We start from the raw sequence: 22,605 nt of genomic DNA on the forward strand, positions 1-22,605 counted from the left end.
TCACTATTAACAGAAATATACAGTATAAACAATACAACACCTTCTGCGCTTCGTCTTGATAACTTCTGTTATTCTTGCTGTTATTTTTGTTTTTCTTAAATAATTTATCTTTAAAAAGCTATGTGATGTTTTATGCATCTTTAGCCTGTATTTAAAAAAACAAAATAATGAAAATTAGCATACACTTAAAAGAGAAACTGACAGCCAAAATACGGTTTTAAAAACATAATTTTGTGAAAATTATTTGTTTTCAAGTTTTGTTGAACGAAATAGAGGCGGCCCCTAAGACGGAAGTGACGACACTTGCGGAAGTTTGCGGAAGATGACATTTAGCGCCAAAGCTTGAGTTGGAGCAGATATAATCATGGATGTTGCTCGCAGAATAAAGACGAAAGTGTCTTCTGGCTTCAAGATGAGAGGGCTTATACTGCGCCCGTATGTATTCTTGTTTAGATAAAATGTTTTTTTCTGCTTTGAAAACTTTCGAAAACACAACGACGTCTTTTGTGTCATCTTGAAGTTACGAACAGGCAGCTCGCTGTGCAAGCCTTCTGTATTTTGCACTATTAAATATAGAAAAAAATGTTTTTAAAAACAAACAAAGAAAGCTTTTTACACTTTTGTTAGACTTGATTTTTTATTGGATGTACACATATAATTAGATTTAGTTGGACCGTGTTTCTTCATGTAGTTGTTATCTTTGTTTATTTATTTGTTGATTGGCTTCTTCTTGTTCTGTGCTCCAGTGAGGCCAGCAGGTACCTTGTAGAGGTGCTGGAGTCCGTCAATCATTCTGAACTTGATGATGTTATTGAAAGGGTCTTGGATGCAGTGGAAAAACAACCATGTGAGTGTAGTACAGCTTGTTGTGTGCTCCTATGTTTGTGCTCCCATGTGAGTTTTTTCAGCCTGTGACTGTACTGTTTTCTCACAGTGTCCTCCAGCATGATAGAGCTGTCCGTGGTGGAAAGTGCCGTGCAGGATTGCACTCAGACTTGTGACGAAACAATGTAAGTTAAAAAGAAATTGCATTTTTCTAATATTTTTGGAAGGACACGGGGTGAACTTTGTACATCGACTGAAATGAAATATCCACTGGACTTATTACTCATGTAGAAGCTGACACAGTATGTGTAATTAATTGAACATAAAACATTTTAATATAATTAATGCAGGTAAAAACTAAATGCTGGGACAGAAGTCATTCAGTTTCAGGTTCTTTGTAGAGTAAGGTTGGGATTAACTTGTTAACTTATATGATCCGTCCCTTCCAGAGATAATGTTTTCAACATCATTGGAGCCTTTGATGTGCCCAGATACATTTACAGTGTGGAGAGGAAGAAATTTGTACCGTGAGTAAAACGGCTGTTTGTTTGGTTGTTTTTTCTCTTTTGTTTTAAAGTTAATGTAAATTATTGTTTAAATAAAAAAGTTTCTGTTGTTTTGCAAACCGCAGTGTGTTTGGCAAAGATTGTAAAGCTTTTATCTTGACGTCCTCTTTCAGCATCAGTATGACCAGTTATCCAGCCCCCAGTCTGTGTGGCCTGGCCAGAGTCAAAGCGGAACTCTTCAGGGAGCGCTATACAATCCTTCAGCAAGTCAGTATAATCTCTCTCATGATTCCAGGCTGACCTGCTGTCTTTGCTGCCATTTTTAATATGTATAGTGTGCATGTCGTATTCATTTCTGCAGCGAACACATCGCCATGAACTCTTCACCCCACCAGCGATAGGAGCTGCTGTTGAAGAGGGTCAAAACAAATTTCAGGTATCACATCTAAGCCACTGTAATGGAGACTGTGTTAAACATGTGTATTACCTCACGTCAGCTGTTTTTTAAAAAAAAAAATAAAAAATTTAACTAACCATTTTAAGCGTTATTTGTGTTTCCTAGCTGAAGACGGTTGAAGCATTGCTTGGTAGCACAGCTAAACTGGGAGAGGTGATTGTACTTGGTATGATCACACAACTGAAAGAGGTTAGTGATCCAGATAAATGTAAGAGATTATGTTTTGTTTTGTTTTCCATTTCACTGAATGTGATGAAAATTGTGACTTTCCGTTCAGTTTGAGGATTTTGTTGTTGTTGTTGTTTAATCTGGTTCATTTAACATTTGAAAACCATTTTTTTCAGGGTAAATTTTACCTGGAGGACCCAAGTGGAACAATACAGCTGGACTTGTCCAAAGCAATATCCTTTGATGTGTTAATTGATATTATGCAAAATCACATGGAATATAAAAGATATATTCCTTAGCTCCACTCTCACCAGTTTCATAACGGCCTCTACACAGAATCCTGCTTTGTACTGGCAGAAGGTAAGATAAATACCTCAACAGCTTTAGTAAAAATGGCAAAAACATGTATTTCATACACACATCCAAGCCTGTTTGTGATGTTGAACCTTACGGTTTGTCTTCTAGGTTGGTACGAGGACTCTGTGTTCCACGTCAATGGTTTCGGGTTCCCACCAACAGAGCCTTCATCAGCCACAAGGTTAGAGGAAGAGTCAGTTGTACTGCAAAATATACATTTTGACATTACATTCTAGTATAAAGTATGAGTTTCTGTGTGTGTGAGATCATGTTCAGACTAAAAGTTAAGGACCTTCCAGTGAAGTGAAGCCATTGTAACTTGTCTTCATTGTTAATTAGTGAAAATGCCACTGAATTAATATGAAGGCAAATACTCTTTAAGTCAGAGATCATCGTCATTATAAGCTACACAGACATGCCAAGATCGCACTTCTGAACAGCAGACTATAAAGACTGAATACAGTCACAGTATGTTACAGGAGTGCTTAGTTCCCCAGCCTTATTGTAGTCAGAATGCAGGACTTAAAAATATTTTTTAGAAAACTCTTAAAGTGTATAATTTTAATTCAGTTACCATTAGAAGATTGTTAAGAAACAGCATCTTATGAAAACACGATGAGCAATTGTGGATTTGGGCTGTCCTGCTAGGGTCCACAGTATTATTTCATGTTTTACTTGAATTCCTTGGTAACGATGGCTCTATTATATGAGGTCCCCAGAAAATGATTCTGATTCCTTGGTGTAATTGTTATATTATTTCCAGAGCATACTACGGAAACATTAACTTTTTTGGAGGTCCATCTACCACTTCCGTGAAAATGTCCACGAAGTTGAAGCAGCTGGAAGAGGAGAATGAAGACGCCATGTTTGTTATCGTCTCCGATGTCTGGCTGGACAGTGTGGAAGTGATGGAAAAGCTCAACATCATGTTCTCAGGTCTGATAGTGAACTTTACAAGTCAACAGTACACTTTTGCGTGACACCAGTAACATTTTTGATGTCATTTCTAAATTGCAGGATATGCCGCCATGCCCCCCACCTGCTTCATTTTCTGTGGAAACTTCTCTTCTGCCCCGTATGGGAAGACACAGCTAAAATCACTCAAAGGTAAAGTCTCATAACACACTGAACATCTTGAAATCTCTGCTTGTGAGTTTTGACAGATGCTCTAAAATTTTATTGACATAGTTTTTTGTGTAAACACTGTACGGATCAATTGACTGACCATGATATGGAGCTCACGCTGAACGTAAGCACAGAGATTTCCTGTCACTTATGTCCTGTGACAATTCCAGGAAGGTTTATTTAAACAAGACAGCTGTGAAACGACGGGTCCTCTGCTGTCCGCTATTATTTTGGTGTCTGAATCCTGGTGTGTGTCCTCAAAAAATTCCTCCGTGGAATGAAAACATTAGTGTCACTGACATTTATACTGCATACTCTGACCATCTCATACTTCAGTGCACTTTATTTATGGAGCAGATATGGCTGCTGTGCAAGTCATTAGCTGTTATAGGAAATAGAGAGTGAATGAAGAGCCACAAGCCAGTGTTATTTTTTTAAAAAGATAAGAAGAATAACAAGCTGCTGGAAACACTCCTCAGAGATTCTGGTCCATATTGACATGATAATATCACACACTTGCTGTAGATTTGTTGGCTGGACATCCATAATGTGGCTCTCCCATTCAACCACATCCCAAAGGTGCTCTATTGAATTGAGACCTGGTGACTGTGGAGGTCATATGAGTACAGTAAACTCACTTTCATAATCATATCTTGTTGGAAGCAGTCATCAGAATATGGATACCCTGTGGTCATAAAGGGATGGACATGATCAGCAATGATATACAGGTAGGCTGTGGCATTTAAAGTTGATGCCGCAGCAGAAATCGAGACTCAACAGACCAGGCAACATTTTTCAAATCTTCTGTTATACAATTTTAATGAGCCGGTTCCATTGTAGCCTCAGTTCACTGTTTTTAGGTGACAGGAGTCGCAATCAGGGAGATCTTCTGCTGCTGTAGCCCATCTGCTTTAAGGTTTGACATGTTGTGTATTCAGAGATGCTCTTAAGGATACAGGGTTGTAACAAGTGGTTATTTGAGTTACTGTTGACTTCCCATCAGGAAACAAGCCAGTTTTGTCCAGAGTTGGTTGTGTGGGAAAATCCCAGTGGATCAGCAGTTTCTGACCAGCCTTTTGGCACCAACAATCACATCTGCTTAAATCACCTTTCTTCTCTATTCTGTTGTGTGGTTTAAGTCTGTTGTCTTAACTGCTTCCACATGCCTAAACACATTCAGTTGCTACCATGTGATTGGCTGATTAGATGGATATTTTGAATAGCTATACCTAACAAATCGGTCAATGCTAAAATCTGTAGAACATCTGAACAACTTAATAAAGGGACAAAGACTAAGATTTTCAGAGGTTTTACTCGTTTTTTTTATTATTAATTTTGTTTATTGTTTTTTAGAGTCACTGAAAGCCCTTGCTGATGCTATATGCTCATACCCCAGCATTCATAGCAGGTAAGCTCTAATAGATTTTTCACTCTGTTCTGCTATTGTTTTGTTTTCTACTTACTCATATTTGAGTATGTTCGACTTAAATGTGTTCATCTTAAACCCGCAGTAGTCGCTTTGTGTTTGTTCCCGGTCCTGAAGACCCTGGTCCAGGCACCATACTGCCACGGTAAACCTTGATAGACACTTGGATTTAAACTTTATTCTGTGAGATTTTGATTCAAGTGTTTTGAACAAATGTGGGTAAACTATGTTTCAGACCTCCCCTGGCAGACCACATCACAGAGGAGTTCAGACAGAGAGTGCCATTTTCTGTGTTCACAACTAATCCATGCAGGTGAAACAAACATGTGGCTTTTATTTGATGCACACGTATCTGCTAGTGTGTTTAATGAGGCTTGCAGTACAAGTTTTACATGTGGTTTTGAATAGTTTTAGTTAAAACCATGCAGACACATAATGTCATAATGTAATGATGAGTATTTTTCTGACAGGATTCAGTACTGCAGCCAGGAGCTCATCATTATCAGAGAAGACCTGGTCAACAAGATGTGTAGGAATTGTGTCCGATTGCCCAATAACAATCTTGACATTCCAAACCATGTGAGTTTCAACTTTTCTTAACAAACCTGTTCATACAGGAAGAATCATCACTTCAGCATTCATCATGTTGTCAGAGGTTTATTAGCCTTTGTTAATCATTTTTTGCTAATATTCTTAAAGCAAAAAGTAGCTTTTAGTAGTGATAGTAGTATTTTTCTTTTTCTTCCCAGTTTGTTAGGACAATCCTATCCCAGGGTCACTTGACTCCACTGCCTCTGTATGTCAGTCCTGTATTCTGGGCCTATGACTTTTCCCTGCGAGTCTACCCGGTACCTGACGTCATTGTCTTCGCAGACAAATACGACCCCTTCAGCATCACTAACACAGACTGCCTCTGTGTCAACCCGGTATGAATGAATGACCGATTGTTTGTCAGAAAATTGTAGAGGATGCTTTCTTCTAATACAAGTAAGCAATATATTTTTTAACCTGTTTACTTTGTCAGGGTTCCTTCCCAAAAAGTGGATTCAGTTTCAAGGTGTACTATCCATCCAACAGGACAGTTGAGGACAGGTGGGGTCTAGTCTTAAAGTTTTTCTTCTCTCTTTGTTTTTGGCGTATTTAACAGTGACAATAGTGGTTTTAATGGTGATTGTGCTCAAACTAAACAGTTTTCTTATTTCTTCACAGCAAACTTCAAGGGCTGTGAAGAAAATCCCGGATTTCCAAGTTGACTGTACATTGCTTTTGTATGATATTAGATGTTGAAAATTGACTGGTAATCAAACCATTTTATGTATCTGAGTCTTTGTTCTATGAGGAATAATAAAGTTTTTATGCTTTGTACTGAACTTTCTGACCTTTTTGTGTCAATGCATTGAATTGCAACTTGAACCATCCTGAGTAGTCGGTAGCATTAAGTTAATAAAATTATCAGCTCCTATCTGTTTGACCCTCTATAGTCACTATACCATAGCTTTGTAAAATATGTTTTTCCAAAATTGTTTCAAAAGGACTGACACATTTTTATCTGGAGTGCAACCAATTTTACTCAACTAATGTGCAAGTTAAATACCAAAGAGTGGCTCTTGTGATAGATGCATCCTGTACCTGATACAGGCATATATGCTGTTGGATTTTGCACAGTCAGAGCTTTATAAGTTCTGGTGTAGCCACTCCCATTCAGCTTGGCATTTTTTAAAAATATAATTTTATCTTTATATAACAACCATTTCATAGAAACTTTAACGAAACGAAAAACGTTGTTGCGCTTTGTTCTGCGTTTAGGAGTCTTAAATTTTGGGGGTAGTTTTCCACCCTACAATGAAAACAATTAAATGTGAAGACTTTTATTTTGAAAAGAAAAACGTCTCTCCATTTGATTTTGACCTAATTGTGCGTACCTGTTTCTTATATGAGAGTTGTCCTGTAGCAGTAGTGACTTCTTTGGAGTAGTAGTAATTATAATAATAATAATAATATAAATAATAAAACCTTTATACAACGTGGGATAAGCCTAGCTCGTTAATTCCGACCTTATAAAGATGGCGGATTTTAAAAGTCTGTCATTTCCGGTCGTGCCCCCCAGAAGATTGTGATGACCTTACATAAATGGCGCATTGCTACTGAAAATTGCAAGGAACCCTAATATCTGACAAGGTAAAGCGATGACAGGACTGGCTAGATTTTGTGCAGGGCAGTTGCATGCTGGTTAGTTTAGACATAAACGAGGTAGATATTATATCTGAGCTGTATTTAGCGCCCAGTTCTCGGTGTGTTTTTCTTCTGCAGAGGGAAATAACTGTTTGGTGCTTGCTAGCTCGAATTACAGCAAAGAAATTAAGAGCGTTTTAGACAAATATATGAATTAACAAGCATTTTGTTAAGCTGTTATTCACTATAATACCTAACATGGTCTTCCGTGTAATATTAGAGATATGCTTAAATGCCAGCGTTGGGCTAGTAGCCTAAATAGTTAAGGTAGCAAAGTAGGTCAGCATTTGTCGTGCTACTTGCTAACATGATACAATCCGCTGCCATGGTAAATGATGATGTGACTTTGGCCTAGAAACAAGCAAATCTCTACTTGACACAAAGAGAGCATGTCCTATTTTTATGGCTAACTTTAAACAAGGCATTTTGCTCACGTCCACTCTTAAATGTGGGTCATTTCCTTGATTGTTTATGTTTTTGCTTGTTTTAAAGATTATTTTTGGCCCGGGATTAATGCGTTAATAGAATAATCCTATTAGCAATAACCTAGCCGATTTCTCAGTACCTCACTTCTTGCTTTGATAGGAAACAAAAGAGGCTGGCATGGCAGAGGGGAGGGCAGAGATGGAAGAAGACAGGGGAGATCTGCCCAACGGAGAGGATGACAACGACTCGGATAGAGATGAAGATAACAGATTAGTAGGTTGGATATTACATGAAGATATGGATGAGGACGAGGAAGATGAGGAAGTGGACGATGAGCAGTTATTAGACACTGAAGCAGTTGAGCAGGACACCCCAGCTGAGCGCAGTGGTCATATAGCAGTGGTTGACAGAAACATCATGTATGTGTGGGGTGGATACAAGGTATGCTCCTAAACTGCATTCCCATTATGTTTCTGTATCTTTCTGCCGTCTCCATAATTGTCTGAATTTCACTGTATTCATCCTCCTGAACAAGAATGCTGAAAACCACGGATTCTTCGACTTGTATCTACCGAGAAACGAGATCTGGACCTACAACATGGAGTCAGGAGTCTGGTGAGGACATCTGGCTTGCAAGCCAGTTATACCTCTACTTTGTAATTGTGTACAAAAATAAATATATATATTTATATATTTTATATATTTATTTTTTTCTATTTACAGGACAAAGCATTTAGCTGGAGGTAGCCTCCACTCATCGATGTCAGGCAGCTGTGGGGTGTGTGTTGATGGAGTTCTCTACCTTTTCGGGGGGCATCACGCCCGGGGAAACACAAACAAGGTAGGGTGTGACTAGGGTTAGACTAAATTTCCTATCTGCTTCTGGTATTTTTAAATAGGTGCTTGCATCACATTACCTTAAAAACATAACAGCCAGCTGTGTGAGCGGACAGTCTTTACTAAATTCTTTGCTCATATAGATCTATCGCCTGCCCTTGAGAACTCCCAGCCTTGTGTGGGAGGAAATGAGGGATCTTAAAGGACTTCCGCCATCATCCAAGGACAAGCTGGGCTGCTGGGTTCAGAAAAACAGGTAACAGGATAAGGGTTTTTGTTTGTGTGTTTGTTTTGGAGTTTTTTTTAATGCAGGTTTGTTTTTTTTTTTTGTTTTTTTAAATGTACATTGTGCTTGAGAAAATAAGGCTCAATTTCACCAATCCTTCATTTCTTTTGACAAACATGTTTTTAGATCAACTGTGAAATGTTTTTATTTTCTATAAAAAGGGTAAAAACAATAGATTGATCTTGAGTTTACTTGAGAATAAATGGCATTAATTTTGACACAAAGATGGTCATTGTTTTAGAAGTTGTATTATTGTATAGTTATGGTCAGAAGTTTACATACTGTAATTGTAGAAATGAATGTTGTGGTAATTTTTGGCTTTTAATGATTTCTTTTTCCAGGATGGAATGATTGTACGGCATGCATCATTAATGACTCGGTGCACAAATTTGAATTTATTTTGGATTTCCTTTAATCCACACAGGGTCAAATACATACATATACATACACATACATTAAAATTAATAAAAATTAAAATTTGATAAACTCTCCCTTAACTAGATGCTGTTTCTAGTCATCAATACTTGCTTCATTGTGGACGGTGACACTAGCGCTCCAGCAGTTTCCAGTTCATGGCAGGCTTGAGCCTTGGTGGTTCCGGGGTTGTTCGTAAACATCCTAACCAATTTCCTCTTATCTGAAGGTGACAGTTTGGTTCTTCCTCTAGACACTGGACAAAGTGGTGACACATCTGAATGTGTGTGAATCTAAAATTTTCCTTCTTATATCTTCGCTGATGTCCTTGAAGTTTCACAATGTTCTGAGTATTGTCCAATCCAATGACTCAGGCAAATGATTTTCAATGCTGCACATAGAAACTACCCGTTGTAGTCAATCACAATCACTAATGAGGCCTTTGCCTTCAGAGCCACTTATTAAAAGATTTAAGTGAGTTCATATATATATGTTTGAGCTTGTATGTATACTTTTGACACTGTGTGGATTAGAGATTTGATTGTTTGTTTGTTTTTTAAAGTCATTAAAGATACATGTACAATCCTTCCACGCTGGAAAAACAGTCCAAAGAAATCATTAAAAGTCCAGAGTTCATGCTCGTGATAAATCTATGGTAATTTCTGATCACAACACAATGAAAAATGCATAAGAGAGATCATTTCTGTAAGATCTTAAATATGTATGTAAATAATTTGTCTGGATGATTGCAGAATTATATACTTTGGGGGCTATGGCTACGCTGCACAGGGCGCTCATCGAGGGACTTTTGAATATGATGAATCGTCTTCTCTTGTGGTCTGTAAAAACAAAAATCTTATGACAAATGATGCATTTAAACAAAACTATTATAAAATTATGTCTTGAAATCCTTTACATGCTGCTTTTGCTAATTAAATGTACTTTTAATAGCTGGAGCTTATTGAATAATTATGGCTTAATATCTAAATGTATCCCTCTGCCTTGTCCCCTTTGTTTTCAATGCTACAGTGGGACAGCCCTGGGCGAGGCTGGAACAACCATATCCATATCCTGGATCTGGAGACGTCAACATGGAGTCAGCCAATTACCACGGTAAAAACAACTTCAGCACATTCGATTTTATGCATACACACAAATGCATGTATCACATTGCCTGCAGTAAAACTTGGAAACATCCTCTTTAATCAAACAGCCTCTCTCTTTTTTTATAATTTAAAAAAAGAGAGATCTTGGTGATCTTTAAACATTATTTTCAATTTGTCTTGGTTTGGCCTGATGCAGGGGGACACCCCTTCACCCAGAGCAGCTCATGCCTGTGCAACAGTTGGCAACAGAGGCTATGTGTTTGGTGGCCGATACAAGGTAAGCATGGGCAAAAAGTGAGAGGCATCACTTTTCTTCTTTTTTCCACTCCTAAATTATGTGCATAAGTGTGTGCGCTCATTTGAAGATAAAGATGTTTTCAAAATAAACAAATGTACTTTGTTTTGTTCACAGAACTACAGATTAAATGACCTGTACTATCTTGACCTGGACACGTGGGAGTGGCATGAAATGTAAGTGCTTCTTAATGTGCTGTGGTATGTAATCCACACTATAAAGGTTTTTATTAATCAGATCATACATATTATACAGATTATAGCAAAGGTTTTGAATGGAATCTTTTTCTTTTTTTAATATCATGTTTCTAATTGCTAGACTATCTGATCGTGTGCACGGAGTTATCCATTTCCACCTTTGCTCTGCACTGTTATTCCCCTGTGACCCACTCTGCCTTGCTCTAGGAGCGTTCCCCAGCAGGGTCCAGTGGGCCGTTCCTGGCACTCCTTCACTCCTGTGTCACCAGACCACATCTTCCTATTTGGAGGTTTCACCACAGACAGGGAGACGTTGAGTGAGTCAGACACTCGACCTCAAGGAGCAAATAATCAGAGGTCCCTAAATAATCCCCGATCTCAAAGAGATTATTTTTCTGTCCTTTAGGTGATGCTTGGCTGTACAGTGTGAGCAAAAATGAATGGAAGCCTTTCAAACACAGTCACACAGAGAGCCCCAGGTGACCATCTCACGTTACTGTGAACAGTTGGCAGTGTGCTGGCAGTTTTTCCTGAGCTAAAATGTGGACAATGTTTGACTTGTTTGATTTTTAGGCTGTGGCACACAGCGTGCGCTGGTCCAGACGGTGAAGTGTTTGTGTTCGGAGGGTGTGCCAACAACCTGCTGTCACACCACAGAGCTGTAAGATGGTCATCATATCTCAATTGAACCTGCAGTAAATGCAAATTTTCAATTGGTGAATTTGATTTTTTTCCTCCACTTCACAGGCACACAGCAATGACCTGCTGGTTTTCAATGTTCAGCCCAAATCATTAGTTCGGTGAGTGAAGACAGATTTGAAATCCATTTCAATTTATTTTGCCATCATGTCATCTTCATCTAACTCTCCAATCTCCAGGTTCTGCATGGAGACCATCCTTCAGCACAGGGAGCGTTTGTCTAGCTACTGGGACTGTTTGCCTAAACACCTCCTGCACAGCCTCAAACAGAGAATGGCACGTGTCAACACACTGGGCTCTTAGTTTAAGAGGACAATTAGAGGACAATATGTATGCGTGGAAGGGGATACATGCTTTCTGAAAGCAGGTAGTCCTTTTCATGTGAGTGGATACTTTCATACATAAAAACCTCTCCAGGGAATGCTGAAAGGCTTCGGATTTGTTAGAAATGTGTCCCGCCTGACGCATGAAGGTTCACAGGCCATCCTCAAAACTGTTAATCACCTTATAAATGTTGCCGGGACAACCATCATTGTTGAGTGATGGTGATGCGATAGCACATAAGAGGAGAAACCTCTCACTACTTTTGGGTTTAGCATTTTGTTTTTTTCTCTCTAAGCGTTTTTTTCCCATCTTAATTTTGATGAGTCGTTTCAACAGTAGTGATGAAAAGCTTAAATGATGGCGTGGTTTTCTGTCCAGGTTAGATGTGTCTTATAACGACAAACGTGAACTAAAAGGACAGAAAACCTCTGCTCTCATATTTCAACCGGAGAAACTGTCCATGTTAAATGTAACCTCAAGGTTTGGGGAGATGGATCAAATTCTCTAACAGGATTTTTCAAAAAAAACAAAACTTAAATTCATTAAGAGAGTGATTCCATATCAAACAATAAATTAAAATAAGTTTGCTGTAATTGTTACTATAATTTTTGAGAATATCTTGAATACAGTGTTTATTGATGTTGTTCTCACAGACCTAAAACTCGTGCTTTATGTTACACGTGACTATCTACTTTAAGGCACAGAAATGCTAACTTTAAGTTTTTATCTGTATATATGATTATTTATATAATTGTGAGGATGTGTGTGATTCTGTACTTTCAAAGAGGCTTTTAAAGCCTGAAATTGGAGGAAATAAATTGTTGAAAGTGGCTACTGTAGCATATGAATTTAATTTAATCAATAACTCACTGCAAGTTTATTGGGGCTGCGGCTTTGTTTGGAATTGCCTGGTTTGCACAATTGATTTTTTTTTTTTTTAAGTGTGGGATTAAAAAGGCATATTATTACTGCAATGCATAATTTGTACTCAGAAAATAAACACATGACATATTCAGCTTTGTTACATGTTGTGGTTCACCAAATGCAATCTTGAAAATTCTGAAAAAAGGGCACGCCACTGACAAGTAACCACCCATGTCTGAAATACAGGTGAAGTCGGCAGAGTCTCAGTGAACCGGACTGAGGTGCAGTTCCGTGCTGAAGAAATGCTGTAAATTTCAAACGTCTCGCCGGCACTTGTCTTCTATCCTTCATTTTTTCTTGGCAGCCAACAGGTTTGGAGCAGACACCTTGACTTTTCCCGGCATGTTTCTGGATAGGTCAGAATCCTGCGGCACAGCGTCGTGAGAAAAGGAACAGTTTGAATTGTAACACAAGGGAAAACTGTGCTACCATCCCATAACAGTTATAGATTAGATTATTCTATTTTTACAGTTTGTTGGGTGGAAAATGTGAAGCAGGTGAGATGACAGTGTGCTCAGGTTCATTCATTTTAATCTCATGAAATGGCTACAAGTGAGGCGACTTTATGCTTCTTATTTTGTATGGCATTCCTTGATAAATGACTGGATTGTAGTTATCCTCTAATGGATACTAACTTTATAAATTTAGCAATACAAATTTACAGACAGCACTCTTTTTAAAGGCAAGAATAGATTGGCGGTTTTTTTGTTAGTTTTTTTACCTTGACACTGCGGAAAAGGTCTTTTTCTCTTGGTGACACCTCTTTGGCTTTCATGAAGCTGAACACTGCAGTGCGTGCAGCTGGTAGGAACACGAACAAGAATTTACCATCAGCTTTAAAGAAACTTTACAGTAATAACATCAGTCAAAAGCTTTCTGAATTACCTTTGCCTTTCTTCTGAGAACCTGGTGTCAGTTTCACTTTGTGTCTGCAGAAGACAAATGGCTCGTTAAGCTTTGGTCTCTTCAATTTGACTAATACAAGGAAAAGCTGATAACACTCACTTGTAGTTGGACAGAGCAGTGTACGGAGCGCAGACTGGCACTGCAAACAGCAGCACATCCTCGGGATGTGGCTGGCCTGTTAGAGAGGTGAGCAGATTCTCTGCTTCCTAAAGTAACAGACAAAAAAAAATCCTTTAAAATAAAGCTATTCTTTTTAGTAGCACACAGATTTCTTTTTTAGGATTAATAATCCATATTTAAATATTTATACTGCAAACTTACCTCTGCTCCAGGATTGTCCTGGTCCACCTCATCTTCCTGAAAGAGAAGAAAGCATTGTTGAACCTTTCCAGCTACCAGTCTGCAGCCATGAGTCACCAAAAAGCCACAGATAGGTTCGTTCTAAATACAGTATTGTGTAAAAGTCTTGAGCTACTCTTAATTTCTGTTAATGTTTCTTTTAAGGAGGCAGAATTTGATTATTATTTTTTTAAGTAATCTCAAGCAAGCAGTTTTTTCATTCATTTTCAGTCTGGACTTTGTACCAGACCATTTTTGTTTGTTAAGCCACTTAATGATGACCTATGAATCATTTAAGCACAGAAAAAACAAACTCAAGGGATGAACCACTCATGTGTCTACACATAACAGACAATTTAACAAGAAGAACTAATTTTGTTACAGATCTTGTTAAAGACAAACAAACAGCATCTGAAAGTCATTTCCTTTTTGAGGTTTTTTAAGACCTCAAGGTCTTTCAACAACCTTAAATGTGCTTGTTTTTGCATATATATCCTATATATATACACACCTATTTCAACATCAGTATTAAGAACCTGTGTGTTGTTTTATTTGCAGATAACTCTGTAAACATAATCAGATATTATACATACACATACTGAATCCTTTCATTACCTTATCCTCCTGTTCTGCAGCACCTCCCTCCTCTCCGGGCTGCCTCTTCTCCTCTTCCTCCTCCCCTCCACCCTGCTCTGCTTTCTTCCCTGCAGTCTCCACATTACGAGCTTTCTGATGTTGTTTCTGAGCGGCCGGTTTCCTGACGGGCTCCTCTTTCCCCTTCCCTTTCTTTCCTTTCTTCCCTTTATCTTTCTCCTCCTTCGTGGAACCAGCTGACTAAGGAAGCAAAGCAGCTGAAATGTTATTTACTGTGACACCATCGAGAACCACGTGCACTGCAAGTACCAGTGCCTGCTGCATGTAAGGGTTTTTCTATTCATTCTCACCCCAAGCAGCTGCATCATCAGCTCTCTGTCCTCTTCATCCTGATCTTTGTACTTTTCTTTGATTTTCTTCAGTTTGTTCTGTAATGACAAAAGAGTGTGGCTGGTACCTTTAGCCCATTTTTTAAACTAAATGTAATCTTATAATCTTCTCATTTAGTAAAACTTCAGCTCTCAATTAAAAAAAAATACTAAAAGGTTTTAAAACCTCTGATGCTTGCACAGCACAAAAAACGCTGACTTCATCCGTCTGTCTCACCTTTTGACCTCTCTTTAACGGCTGCTGAGAGGGTCCATTGCCACTTTTGGACCCCTGATCCCCCACCGGTCCACCGGATGACTTGTCAGGCTTCTCCTCAGTCTCACAGCCCTCCTGTTTCTGCTGCTTCTTCTTCTTCTCTTCTCTAAGGGAGGAGGCAAAAACACAGCCACTGGTCACCCTTCTCTGCTCATGCCTTTGTAAACTGCTGTCATCATCCGCTTGTAATATAAAACTGGATTTTCATTTGGGTTATATGCTCACCTTCTCTGCTTGGCAGTCATGTGTTTTTTCCCCTGTGAATCTACGTCATCCTGAAAGGGAATGAATGAAAAATTGCTATTGATTGTACTTTAAATGAGATGGAAAAAACTTAAATGTCCAAAGATGGTAATAATTGCCTGAGTAGGTGTTTCTTTTTTGAAGCCGGCATTCTGGGAGCTCCTAGAAATAAGGAGAGATGTTATTGAAGTGCTTTTAATTCTGCAAATATAAATCTGGCTTTGTTTTTTGCTTGGTTAGTGGTACTACCTGCTGGGTTGTAAATGAGAGAGGGTGATGGTCGTATCTGGAAAGCTGAATTCTTCACTCTCTTCATTCCCTTTTTCCACACCACTGTCACTCTGCTCTGACACCTTCTCTCCTGTATCTGCTGCAGACTCCCCAGGAGCAGAGTCTACTTCTCCACTCGCGCCATCCTCCTCCTCCTCTGTGTCGTTCTCCTTTTTCACCTCCACCTCCTTGGTCTCTCCATCGTCTGCTCTTTCTTCACCCTGATCTTCATTACTGCTGTCATCCCCTAGAAAGGCAGCAGAAATGGGTCAACACATGCATATAGATAGATCTAGCCACAGATTACATCATTGATTGCTTCTTCCTACCTATGAGCTCCTCTCCCTCATCTAACAGCTCGGCAGTTCTGGATGTGGCCTCCTCCATGTCTTCCTCTACGGTTCTCACCTTCCTCTCCCCTTGGTGCCGAAACACACTCTGATCATCCACCTGTAAAAAGCAGAAGAGACATTAGTGAATTCTTCAAAGATGATAAAGGCTTGAAAATACACTTAAAGCTAGTGATGGTACTCACCTTGAAGAGGAACCCAAAGCCCATAATTAAGTAAGAAGGTGGCAGAAAATTTTTCTTTCCTGAGGGAAAAAAAATTACAAAAATGAGTCCCGTCTGATCTCATCGTAGTCGGTCTTTTGTGCATTCGAATTCTGCTTTTTGATACCTCTGATCATGAAGCTTCCAGTTGTCAAGTACTCGCCAGTGGGAGCGGTTTTAGACACCTGGGGGAGAAAAAACACATAATACCACTTATCAGTAATAATAAACAATTATACTACAAGAAAAAAAAACACCAGATGCCTGTAAGTTAAAAGGTTCCAGAGAGTCTTTAGACTTTAGTATGGAGCAGTTTTATGAGTGTATCCCTGATTTAATTACTGCAGTCATTTGGCTGCTAACAGGATGGCTGCTTTAAACCTTACTTAGCTGTGAGTAGCTTCTCTTTGGACAGCCATGTCCAAAGACATATAAAAATATATCAAAAGACTGTTTTGATATAGTAATTATTGGCCTGATTCAAGCAAAGGAAACAAGTAGGGAAACTACAGAAACTACTAAAATGGAAAGATAGTGGTTAACCATCTCTTAGGAAGAGACAGATTGTTATCAGTGATCACATATCAAATAAGAAAAATACAACAGCAGAGCTCACAGCTTTGATTAATAGTGAAAGTAAGAACATTTCCATGCAGACAATGCAAAGACAACTCGAGACTAAAGAAATAAATTAGGAAAACCACTATCAGTGTGGCTAATAGGGAAAGGAGGCTTCAGAGTGCTAGGGAGCATAAAGATTGGACTCTGGAGCAATGAGAAAAGGTCATGTGGTCTGATAAGGCCTGTCCTGAAGTGATGGGTGCGTCAGGGTAAGAAGCAAGGCGGATGAGGTGATCCACTCATCATGCCTAGTGCCTACCATAGAAGGTTGTGGGACAGTGTTATAATCTGAAGCTGTTTCAGTTGGTCAGGTCTAGATTCACCAATGAGGCCAGCTGACTATCTAAATGCACTGAATGACCAGGTTTTTCCTTCTCTGATAGCGCCAAATGATAATGTCATGATTCATTGGGGTGAATCATATCACTTCCCCTCAATGATAATACATACATACATAAAAAACATGAAGAGTTTTCTAGACTCACCTGATGATGATGAACCCACCAAGCACTGGTGACAATCTTGGCATCCCAAGCAGCGCTGTAGCACACAGCCATGGTGCCAGCTTCTGTCAGAGTACGGGGGGGGATGGGATTCCCTGGAGCAAGATGATGAGCAAGTAGAGGGTATAAGGAGAAACTAGTTTAACTCAGAGAAACCTAAACTAATTAAGTGGGGAAAAAATGCATTGAAAGCTGCATTTTAAGTTTACCTGAAGGGTTTTTGATGACACAACTAGTTGCTCCATGGAGGTCAGCATGAACATAGATGTCACCTGAGAAAGTATAGAACAAGTGATAAACCGGATTTTGACGGTATTTATTTTCCAAGAGAAGTGTGTAGAAGCTTCCTTACCAGCCCGGAGGTACCGTTTAACGATCATCTCGTTCTGCTGCTGGTCCCTTCCTGCAATGACGAGATAGTTCTCGGAGCTGATGAACCACAAGAACTTTTCAAACCTGCCAAACGGGAACAGACAGTTAAAGCAGAGTCGACAGATCAAGCACATTATAAAGTTTGCACACATACGCATCCGTGTCTTACCAGTAGACTTTCCTGGCCTTCTGAATGGTGGTCACTGTCTGGACTTCTTTCAGGGTCTGCTGTGTTTTTTTCTCAGCTGATTTCATGGCCTTCAGTGACATTAAATTAGAAGAATTATCAGTAAAATCTAAATTTAAGTATAGGAGTATAAAGTATGTTATTCTGTTATTTCACAGCAGAAGTAGCCTCAAGGCACTTTATTGTAGCGTAAAGACCTGGCAGTAGTAGAAAGAAACTCATACAATCAGTTGACCCCTTGTGAGCAAGCACTGGTGAAAGTGGGAAGGAAAAACTCCCTTTTAACAGGAAGAAACCGCCAACATAACCAGGTTCAGGGAGGAGCAGCCATCTGTCGTGACTGGTTGGGGGTATGGGGGAAAAAGAAAGAAAACTGTGGGAGAGAGCCCCAGAGTTTAGTGATAACTTATGACAGCAGTGGTGTACAAACACATGGGAAGTAAAAAGAGACGAGTGAAGAAGAGCTGAAGGTGACTGCTGGTCGGCTTGTGTACATTCCATTCTCCGGTCGCCTAGGTGACCCTCTAATGCAACTACCAGGTCATATGTCAATCAATGGTACCATTTACTTTCAATGGTGGTCGCTTCAGTCGCCCCGTCTCAGAGGCGATAAAAGTGTATCTCAGGTCACGCCTACCTCCCATCACCAGTGGTATCATGCGCTTTGTACAGTCTGTGATCGCTTCCAGTGTGGACACAGCTTAGTTGATGGTTCAGGGTCACCTGATCCAGCCCTAACTACAAGCTTTACTGAAACAGGAAAGTTTTAAGTCTAATCTTAAAAGCAGAGAAAGTGTCTTGGCTCCCCCCCCCAAAAAAACTGGGAGTTGGTTCCACAGGAGAGTTTTTTAATCCATAAGAAAACAACGTTCCTTAGAAGAACAGATCCGGATCTTGCTTCCTGCTAATCGTACAATCATATCATGGCATATGGAAAAATGAAAAGACAGTTTTCTCACTTTATCTGCTGCCTCAATGGTTTTCTGTTCCTTCTTTTCAGCGCTGCGTTTGGAGTCGTAGTACCTAAAAAAACCCACAATAATAAAGTCTATCAACTTTCCCCACTAAATGCATTATTGTGTGCACATCACACATCAACCTACTTTTTGGCATTGGCATAAGCAGACAGCCCAAGATCCACATCCACCAACATGGGTTTGTTCCTCTGCAGCTTCTTGTTCTGTCCTTTGTCTTTATTTTTGTTTTTCTTCCCTTTCGTTTCCACAATTTCTTTCTTTTCTTCCTTTTCCTGATCCTCCTCAGAAATATACGGATTCCTGGACGTGACACAACACAATGCCGCGTATATCAATCTGACTTCACATAAGAATTACAACAGTTAAGTTCATTGCTTTTTTGGGGTGATCTCACTTTAAAAGCATTGTGATGTGGTTGGTCTGCAGCTTGAGCTCTTTGATGGCACAGGCCACGGGGTCTCCAGCAGCTTGTGCTTCTTTGACAAGAACACCGATCTCAGTCCAGTCCACCTGATTGGCCAGTGCGCTGCGCACCACCTGCAGCGCCCTCTCCACCACAGGCAGGTTCATCTCCACTAGTTCACCCTTTATTCTGTCCACCTCCTGCAGCACACAAAACGAGATTTCAGCAAAGTCACGATCAGCTGAGTGGTTATTGTCCTCAACATCTCCTTGTGCAAACAAGCAAGAATTATTATGTAAAGCTTCTGCTGCTAACCTGTGCTTGGTGCAGGGCCTCCAACCTCTGCTCGTGGTCCTTCTTAACATTTTCCAGCTTTTTCAGAGCCTGTTTCTCCTGCTGCAAGGCCTTCAGGTCAATTTTTTGACTCTCCATCTTGGAAAAAAACTCATCCACCGCCTGTGTCAGATTATTGTGGTGGATTAGTCTTTATTTTTCTTGAAAAAATAACTGAATTATTATCCCCCAGGTATGTAGCTGCGCTAACATGTACCTTGTCAAAGGTATCAAACTCCAAATAGGGGCTCTTTGCATGCTGGGCAAAAAGGAAAGGATGGAATTCATCGTATCTGCAAGTAGACATCATACACGTGAGCTAAACAATCCTTCACTTCACAACCAGATGAAAAAGGTACTCCTTGATGTAAAAACAGAGTCATACGTGAGCAGCTCTTCACTGGGTTTGCCAGGAGTTAAACTTGGTTTCTTCTCAGTCTTTTGAATGATGTAACCCTTGATATAATAAAGAAGAGTTAGTGAATTCAATCAGACTACTACAGAATCTTAATCTAAAAACTGCTTACTTTGCCACTGAAATTCTCAGTTTTTTCCATGTAAGTTTCTGCAATCTGCAGAGCCTCCAGGATTTTAGGAGCAACTGAAGAAAAAAGCAGGGAGACCAAATTTAGTTGGAGATTTATAGAATAATATAAGAGAAATAAAATAGTCTCTAACTGTGCTACTATACCTTGGGCAGAATCAACTTGACTGTCAATTTTGATAGAGCCCGACAGTCCTGCTTCTATCAGACTGTGCTCTATCAGAGTGGCTCCGTATGCTGTGGATGCATTTGGAAAGGAAGTAAAAGATTCATAGTCTTTCTACATGTTGAAACAAAAGATTAAACTCGTGTATCTTTTGCCTGCATACTTACGAAGGTGAGGATTCAGGACCCTTTTCACTTGCTCCCCATTTGGTGCTTTGCTAAGGATTTCAGTCAGCCTAAAAAAACAACAACAATAAATCACTGATATAAGGTTCTGAGGGTTCTGACATTTTTTCTTGCTGAATTTGGAACCATGTTGAGTTTATCCAGAAACTAGTAAAGAGGTCCTTGCCGCTCCAAACTGATGAGAGGTTCGGGGGGTCTGGCACTCTCCACAGGATAGCGCTCTCTCACAGCAATCTTAACGTCTTCTGCCTCTGCTGTCCGAAACCTCAGCAGATTCAGGATCGTGTACTCATGATCTGCAAGGATGATGTTACCCTGAAAATGGACATGAACACCCCGACAAATAGGCATAAACAGATATGCAGCTGCACGTAAGTAACAGGTTTTGAATATGAACATGAAATGTAAAAAGCATCTGAAATGTTTTCTGACCCTGTCATATAGTTCGATAATCAAGTGGTAGGCAGCTTCATCTGAGCCAAACTGGATATCGACAATCCGGTCAATCCCAAGCTGTTTAATCTGGGTCAGTCGGCGTGTCTTCAGGTGTTTTCGACACTGAAAAAAACCTCTTTAACATCAGTTTCATCACACCAAGTGATCCAAAAACAAACAAACACAAATGTAGTATGTAAATAAATCACAATAACCACAAGTCATTGTAATGACATTTACTGTACAGATCCATCTATTAGGGACAGGCAAAATAATCCAGTCACTGAATTTGTGCAAGTAAGGATACTAATTAAATCATTTATCCACAGTGAAGCCAATGGGACAATAAACTGATTACATCACAATAAAAATCCTAAAATATCAACACAATTATATTATTTTATGTTTTTTAAATAGTCTTACTTTCATCGCAAACCCCGAAGGCATCATGTTCTTGGGCCATTCAAAGTCTGTGGAATGAATACGAGTCCCAGACTCGATCAGGAGAACAGCTTTGCTGTCAGGCCTGCCGATGCAACACTCTGTTATTCTCACTGATTCAAAGTGCTGGAAACAATTCAGTACATTTACTGTTTAATTTTAAAGTACTTTACTTGAGTACTTCCATTTCCTGCTCTGGTAAATCTCATTTTGGAAGGAAAATATCAGTAGTGTGCAAAAGTATTGAGCCATCCCTTATTTCTATATACTTTTTCAAGTATAGCAGGCTTTACTGACTGACCTAAGGCTTTCTGGAGCTCTTTCAAAGTTTTCCTCGGAGACTGGTTGCCTTGTTATTCATTTTCAGTCCAGTCCTTGTACCTGACCATTTTCAGAAGAATGTTGGTTTTTGTTGGTTTTGACCTAACAGGCCAACACATAACTCAAAGGATAAAAGAGTGATATGTCTACAATCAATTTTAAATTGTATTTTTAACTCTGTTACTAGCAACCTGCCACAATAGCACACATTTGTTCCCATTTCTGTAGCTGAAGCTATGAAAAATACAGACATGATTTCAGAGGGAAAACATGAGATAATTCTTTTGACTTGGAAACATTTATCTGACAGCAGAAGATACTAAAAAGACTCTGACACACTTCAAACATGTTTCCGAAGACGATGTACTGTCGTAGATTACAATACTTAAGTTTACAAATATATCTTATGATTCACTTAAATGTGGCTACTTGTGCATGACTGCATCAATTGTCATTAGAATAAATTAAATGCAAAACCTAACAGTGTCATTGTGCTGCATAACTAGTTTTTTTTGTGATATTTCTGTTTTATTTACTAGCTTCATTCATTATAAAAGAGAAAAACTTTCAGAGGACAGTTTTCTTACTTTTGCAAACGGATGAGATACGTCTTGTTGTCGATGTCATACACATTATAGACTCTCATGCCAATGTAGCTGCGGAAGAAAGAGGTAAAACTTCATGAATAACTAAAAGTGTGTGAATAAGCAGTGGACAGCCAGTCAGACGAGAGTTAATCTTAGCTTAGCTTAACAACAAGCACCTACTTGGCATTGATCTCGGCAATAACGGCCCTGATATCCACAGTGGTAAATCGTGTTTTCATCGTGATTTTAATTCAGGGTACAGCAACAACAACAAAAAGAACTGTTCAAAGTGATAGGGAAAATATTCACATTTCTACAGCAAAATCAGCAAAGAAAACATGCAGGTAATTCCTGAACATGCGCACATATGGCAGTT

The 22,605-nt window shown here is 39.3% G+C and overlaps 3 protein-coding genes across 6 annotated transcripts; 2 read left to right on the top strand and 1 right to left on the bottom strand.

The window, feature by feature from the left end:
* The first annotated feature begins 279 nt into the window (after positions 1 to 279).
* On the top strand, positions 280 to 6,229 carry pole2 (polymerase (DNA directed), epsilon 2). Its single transcript, XM_031748541.2, has 19 exons — positions 280 to 435; positions 747 to 847; positions 935 to 1,010; positions 1,275 to 1,352; positions 1,505 to 1,598; positions 1,693 to 1,767; positions 1,894 to 1,977; positions 2,133 to 2,189; positions 2,268 to 2,316; positions 2,422 to 2,494; positions 3,077 to 3,249; positions 3,331 to 3,420; positions 4,792 to 4,846; positions 4,950 to 5,009; positions 5,100 to 5,177; positions 5,335 to 5,443; positions 5,614 to 5,790; positions 5,889 to 5,956; positions 6,074 to 6,229. Exons 1-19 carry the CDS (start codon positions 365 to 367, stop codon positions 6,090 to 6,092), a joined length of 1,587 nt encoding a protein of 528 aa, XP_031604401.1. The 5' UTR covers positions 280 to 364; the 3' UTR covers positions 6,093 to 6,229.
* A 623-nt stretch (positions 6,230 to 6,852) lies between these two features.
* Positions 6,853 to 12,695, top strand: LOC116327057 (kelch domain-containing protein 2). Of its 3 annotated transcripts, none has more exons than XM_031748527.2 (14): positions 6,853 to 7,042; positions 7,682 to 7,963; positions 8,058 to 8,137; positions 8,246 to 8,363; positions 8,503 to 8,615; positions 9,812 to 9,896; positions 10,089 to 10,172; positions 10,362 to 10,442; positions 10,578 to 10,636; positions 10,865 to 10,974; positions 11,064 to 11,136; positions 11,231 to 11,318; positions 11,405 to 11,457; positions 11,536 to 12,695. In XM_031748527.2, exons 2-14 carry the CDS (start codon positions 7,700 to 7,702, stop codon positions 11,657 to 11,659), a joined length of 1,332 nt encoding a protein of 443 aa, XP_031604387.1. In that variant the 5' UTR covers positions 6,853 to 7,042; positions 7,682 to 7,699; the 3' UTR covers positions 11,660 to 12,695. The 3 variants fall into 3 exon arrangements, with proteins under 3 accessions (XP_031604387.1, XP_039459222.1, XP_031604388.1); XM_039603288.1 differs by lacking the exon at positions 6,853 to 7,042 and adding an exon at positions 7,215 to 7,424; XM_031748528.2 differs by lacking the exon at positions 6,853 to 7,042 and adding an exon at positions 7,467 to 7,544.
* On the bottom strand, positions 12,513 to 22,601 carry LOC116327056 (nuclear export mediator factor Nemf). Of its 2 annotated transcripts, XM_039603287.1 has the most exons (33): positions 22,410 to 22,467; positions 22,230 to 22,298; positions 21,623 to 21,702; positions 21,304 to 21,406; positions 20,878 to 21,003; positions 20,612 to 20,760; positions 20,428 to 20,495; positions 20,242 to 20,331; positions 20,078 to 20,151; positions 19,936 to 20,006; positions 19,768 to 19,843; positions 19,533 to 19,673; positions 19,209 to 19,417; positions 18,941 to 19,114; positions 18,797 to 18,860; positions 17,820 to 17,908; positions 17,631 to 17,734; positions 17,488 to 17,550; positions 17,261 to 17,373; positions 16,282 to 16,339; positions 16,137 to 16,195; positions 15,931 to 16,051; positions 15,581 to 15,848; positions 15,451 to 15,493; positions 15,314 to 15,363; positions 15,050 to 15,194; positions 14,794 to 14,871; positions 14,465 to 14,683; positions 13,832 to 13,867; positions 13,610 to 13,716; positions 13,490 to 13,533; positions 13,326 to 13,405; positions 12,513 to 12,969 (listed from the first exon to the last, which is right to left on the bottom strand). In XM_039603287.1, exons 4-33 carry the CDS (start codon positions 21,328 to 21,330, stop codon positions 12,892 to 12,894), a joined length of 3,024 nt encoding a protein of 1,007 aa, XP_039459221.1. In that variant the 5' UTR covers positions 21,331 to 21,406; positions 21,623 to 21,702; positions 22,230 to 22,298; positions 22,410 to 22,467; the 3' UTR covers positions 12,513 to 12,891. The 2 variants fall into 2 exon arrangements, with proteins under 2 accessions (XP_039459221.1, XP_031604385.1); XM_031748525.2 differs by lacking the exon at positions 21,623 to 21,702 and having other exon boundaries at positions 22,410 to 22,601.
* Between the last annotated feature and the right edge of the window lie 4 nt (positions 22,602 to 22,605).

This window comes from Oreochromis aureus, linkage group 19 (genome assembly GCF_013358895.1).
Source record: "Oreochromis aureus strain Israel breed Guangdong linkage group 19, ZZ_aureus, whole genome shotgun sequence".
Taxonomy (NCBI): Eukaryota; Metazoa; Chordata; class Actinopteri; order Cichliformes; family Cichlidae; genus Oreochromis; species Oreochromis aureus.

Coding starts and splice junctions, on each gene's coding strand:
- pole2 (XM_031748541.2), top strand. CDS start 365: ATGGATGTTGCTCGCAGAATAAAGACGAAAGTGTCTTCTGGCTTCAAG. Junction 2,317..2,421: donor CTGCTTTGTACTGGCAGAAG/GTAAGATAAATA, acceptor TTTGTCTTCTAG/GTTGGTACGAGGACTCTGTG. Junction 3,250..3,330: donor GCTCAACATCATGTTCTCAG/GTCTGATAGTGA, acceptor TCTAAATTGCAG/GATATGCCGCCATGCCCCCC.
- LOC116327056 (XM_031748525.2), bottom strand. CDS start 22,468: ATGAAAACACGATTTACCACTGTGGATATCAGGGCCGTTATTGCCGAG. Junction 20,152..20,241: donor TCAAGTTGATTCTGCCCAAG/GTATAGTAGCAC, acceptor TTTTTTCTTCAG/TTGCTCCTAAAATCCTGGAG. Junction 13,717..13,831: donor AGGACAATCCTGGAGCAGAG/GTAAGTTTGCAG, acceptor CTGTTACTTTAG/GAAGCAGAGAATCTGCTCAC.
- LOC116327057 (XM_039603288.1), top strand. CDS start 7,404: ATGATACAATCCGCTGCCATG. Junction 8,138..8,245: donor AACATGGAGTCAGGAGTCTG/GTGAGGACATCT, acceptor TTCTATTTACAG/GACAAAGCATTTAGCTGGAG. Junction 8,616..9,811: donor TGCTGGGTTCAGAAAAACAG/GTAACAGGATAA, acceptor GGATGATTGCAG/AATTATATACTTTGGGGGCT.